Source organism: Rhagoletis zephyria, unplaced genomic scaffold (assembly GCF_001687245.7).
Source record: "Rhagoletis zephyria isolate East Lansing unplaced genomic scaffold, Rhagoletis_zephyria_1.1 Rzeph_scaffold_00513, whole genome shotgun sequence".
Taxonomy (NCBI): Eukaryota; Metazoa; Arthropoda; class Insecta; order Diptera; family Tephritidae; genus Rhagoletis; species Rhagoletis zephyria.
Genome location: NW_016157597.1, coordinates 72,701 through 76,729, shown reverse-complemented (window position 1 = coordinate 76,729; position 4,029 = coordinate 72,701). Strand labels below are relative to the sequence as shown.

Here is a 4,029-nt window from a genome sequence, read left to right as displayed (position 1 = left end):
GACGGACGGACGGACGGACGGACGGACGGACAGACAGTCACCGCTTAATCGATTTCTCTTTTCATTCTGATCATTTATGTATACATTTGTCTATATCTATCTCGATTCGTTTTGCCTGTTACAAACAACCGTTATGTGAACAAAGTTATAATACCCTTGTGCACAAGAGCACTCGGGTATATAAATTTCCCGCAGTGAATTTTGAAACGGTATAATTTAATTTTTTAAATTTAAATAAAGTATGAAGACCCCATGGAATAAACGAGTAGATAAAAAGTATATAACGGTAAAACTGGAACATACATAAATATATGAAAGAATACACTCAGGCGACGCCTCTAGCCATTGTGTGTCACAGATNTTTTTTTCCCCCCCCCCCCCCCCCCCCCAAAGCCAAATCATGGCTACACCACTGTCTCCGGCTATTAGTGTAAACTGAAATTGCTTGGTATTTAAGGAATGCACTTACATAAGCAGAAGATGCGACCGAGGCTCCTCCGCTAGTACCTCCGGCGTTGCCTTGATGCTTTGGACTACTTTTCGCCTCCTTCAATGATAGTTCAATAGCTTTAGCAATGTCATCCTCCTCTTGTTGACTGCTTACTACGTTTGGATCCTGTAAAGCAGTCAATTTTGTTACTAACTTTGGTGGCTTTTCGTTCAAATTGCTGAAGTCGTAGCCTTCATGACGTAGCTTGTTGTAGAACGAAGGTATTAAATTTAATTCCGGATCACTCTTAAAATCGTTTTCAGCCCAGTTTTTAAGCACTTGACGCATATTCTGCACATACAAAAATTACGTTTAGATAAATATGTTGAAAATGTCCTGTTTTATAGTTACTCACCAATGAAACTTTGGGTTGTGCCTTTGATAACAAACGCCTAAATTCATTTTCGAAATCTCTAGAAGCAATTTCCAAATGAAATGGTTTACCACAATTATTTACACAAGCATCTAAAAGCGTTAAAGCCTGCATGACTACATGTGGATCGGCGTGACCCATACGCTTCATAATCGCCTTCAAACAGTCTTTGGCGCTTCGTGGGTTGGATGAAACCCTATCACATACATCTAATATGAGAGACCAGTCTTCATTTGTATTGGTTTCGCTGGTAGCTTTTTCTGAAAAAGGCATGAGAACATAATAAGAGTCATCAAATCAGTTACAGCATTCGTTAAATGACTCTGTGTTGAATTTAAAACTTCTTTGTATAGCATCGCATATGTATGTTTGTAAGTAAGTTAAGGGGCATTCCAGTGTGACGGCTGGGACATTTTAACTCGTTTTTGCTCAAATTTTAAGTAATTTCTCTTTAACCATTAATTTGACAAGTTTCAAAATGTAACACTTGAAGTCAGATATCAGATTATTACGAAACTAAAGTATAAAACGTAGTTATATTGTTATGCCCTAATTCATAAAAAATAAAATAGCTTTAAAGAGCTTTATAAAGTGACATTTTCTTACAAATTTTCGATTTATGACGCAGCTGAAGTCTTCTTTATTTTTTATGAATTTGGGTGTTAATTTGCACAGAAAATTTACATCTTCCAAGAGTGACGGGTGGGACCACGACGGCACCCGCCTCTCTGAGTTGTTGGATTGGTTCCCAATTTTAGACAAAAATCTATAAATATTTTGTTCATGGGGGCTTTCTCGTATGTAGCTCAAAGAATGTTAAGGTCCATTTTATGCTTTAGTGGCATTATTATATTTGAGAATTAATAAAAAATCTTTTGGCTTGTGACGGGTGGGACAGCATTTTGTGACAGACAGCGTGACAGAAACTCCAACACAAACGCAAATTTTATGGTGTTACTAACACACCTGTAATAATTTTTGATTGGAGCGCCATCTATTGTTTTTTCGTGCGAGCTATCTTTCACATATGAGTCAAGTTAATATTTTCATATATGAGCAAGCAGGCAAACTATTTGGTTTGAAAAATCACACGTACACAAAACTTCTGGGAGCATTTTTGATTCACTATTAAGAATGTGATAGCAAAACGTGCCGAACTTAGCGGGCACGAGTGACGGTTATGTCACTAGGAAAGTGGCCGTCCCTGCTCTTGCTGAGGACGAGTCACTACTGAGGACACTTATGAACTCTACTGGTTTGATATGAATATTTATTATACTTTTAATAAAAGGACGCAAGGGAAGCACTGCGCAACGTCCCATTTTTATATACATATTCACATTTATACTTTAAGTTCTAAAATAACTTCCATATCTATCTACCTAATCTAAAGTCGTTATGCTGTGCTCACAGTATACAGTAATACACATGATACAATAATTTTTAGAAGGTAGTTTCACTTCAAAATTTTTGACATAAACCGTGTCTGTGACAAACACGCAATGTGGCCACTGCTACGATATAGAACTTGGGGATTATCGCTTGTTATTTTAGATATTTTTTAACAGAACATGTAAAGATTTATATGTTTCATAACTGATCACTTAATTTTTAATATAAATACACGTATTTTGTTCATACATTTTTGCCACTGCTAATCACATGAATAAAAATCATAAAAATGAAAATATAACAGCAATATTTCTTGTTTATAATGAATTAGATCCATCGCACACCACGGACTTTATCGGCCGCCAATTTAGATGTGCTCGCTAGTCTTTCCATTGCACCACAACTTATTGGTCAGAGCGATTAAGCTGGTGTAATGTGCGCACCTCCATACATCTTCATGTACATATTTCAAGCGAGCCCTATCATTTAAATAGGCGGCCGATAAAGTCTGTGGTGTGCGGTGGCTCTTATAGCTGTGTCTTTACATCTATTCCGTGTGTTGCAATATCCACGAAAGCAGCAGTTAATTTTTTATGAAGAAAATTATTTCAAAATATTCGAAAATTTCTCTACTTATATGTTTGGCTTTTCTTTGTTTTATTTTTCCAACGTCAAAAGCTGGTTTTTTTTTTTGAAAAGTTGGTACAACAAAAAATACGAAACACGTTTTCTGTCAGATAGCTAACATGGCGGATAAGAAGAAGAAGTGAAACTACCTTCTAAAAATTATTGTATCATGGTAATACAGATAGACAAAAAAAATGTAAATGCGCTTATTTGACAATTTTTTGTAATAAATTGCAAAGAAAAAAGGTAATTAACATTAAAGTCCATTTGATTGAAAAACTGGTTTAAAACGGTCTATAGAAATTATTTGAATTTTATCTTTACCTGAGATTTTAAAGTATTTAGGGAATCCCTCGAGGACTGCATATGGTCCTGAATATTTAAAACCCAAAGATAATCGACCAGTATCAACACTGATCCGGACATGCCCAGTAGATAATTTCAGGAGTTAAAGCCTTTCCGAAAGGCCTTCCTGAGAGTCAAGAGGCCTTTCGGTCTACATTCCTTTCTTTCTTTTTTTTGTATGGGTCGGCACAAATTGCAGGGCTTCTTCTTTCACTACCCATGGAAGGCCTTCCAGAAGGGCTTTTATATGAAGGCCTTTTGGAGGAGTTCTTTTAAAGTTGCTTCTTTAGTTTATAAAAATAATACATCTTTGAATTATTTGCATAAGGTTTATATCAAATATGTGTTATTGCAATTTAAAATGTTTATTAAAATTAATTTGTAATTTGTTTTTGTTATTTATGGCCTTCTAACAATTATGTTCAACAATTTTTATTGAGCTTGAGGCCGTTGTTGATTGTTGAATATAATTGTTATAAGGCCATAAATAACAAAAACAAATAACTTAAGGACGAGCACACCTAAAAGTTAAACATTCTAAAAATAGAATTATTAACAAAAACCAACAAAACCAACAACCATATGATCAAGAGTAAATTGCAGCGGAATAGATGCGCTTGATCGTGTTGGCTGAACAAATGAAAAAGTGGGAAAAAAAGCAACGATAATTTACAAGGCGAACTTAGCACAGTGCGTAGGCAACTGGCTGAATCAGTGGGATCGTCGGTTCGAATCCTACTGAAAGAAGTCTGATGAGGAAATGTGGTGATTTCCGAAATAGCTATCACTTCTACCATTTTTT

General features: G+C 35.6%; 1 protein-coding gene across 1 annotated transcript in view; it reads right to left on the bottom strand.

The window, feature by feature from the left end:
• The window catches only part of Stam (signal transducing adaptor molecule), a 121,834-nt gene that overhangs the window by 105,985 nt on the left and 11,820 nt on the right, over positions 1-4,029 (bottom strand). The window contains exons 2-3 of the mRNA XM_017612205.1: positions 846-1,123; positions 470-781 (exon numbers count right to left, since the gene is read on the bottom strand). Coding sequence (XP_017467694.1) covers positions 470-781; positions 846-1,123 — 590 coding nt within the window. The remainder of the gene's footprint in view (positions 1-469; positions 782-845; positions 1,124-4,029) is intronic.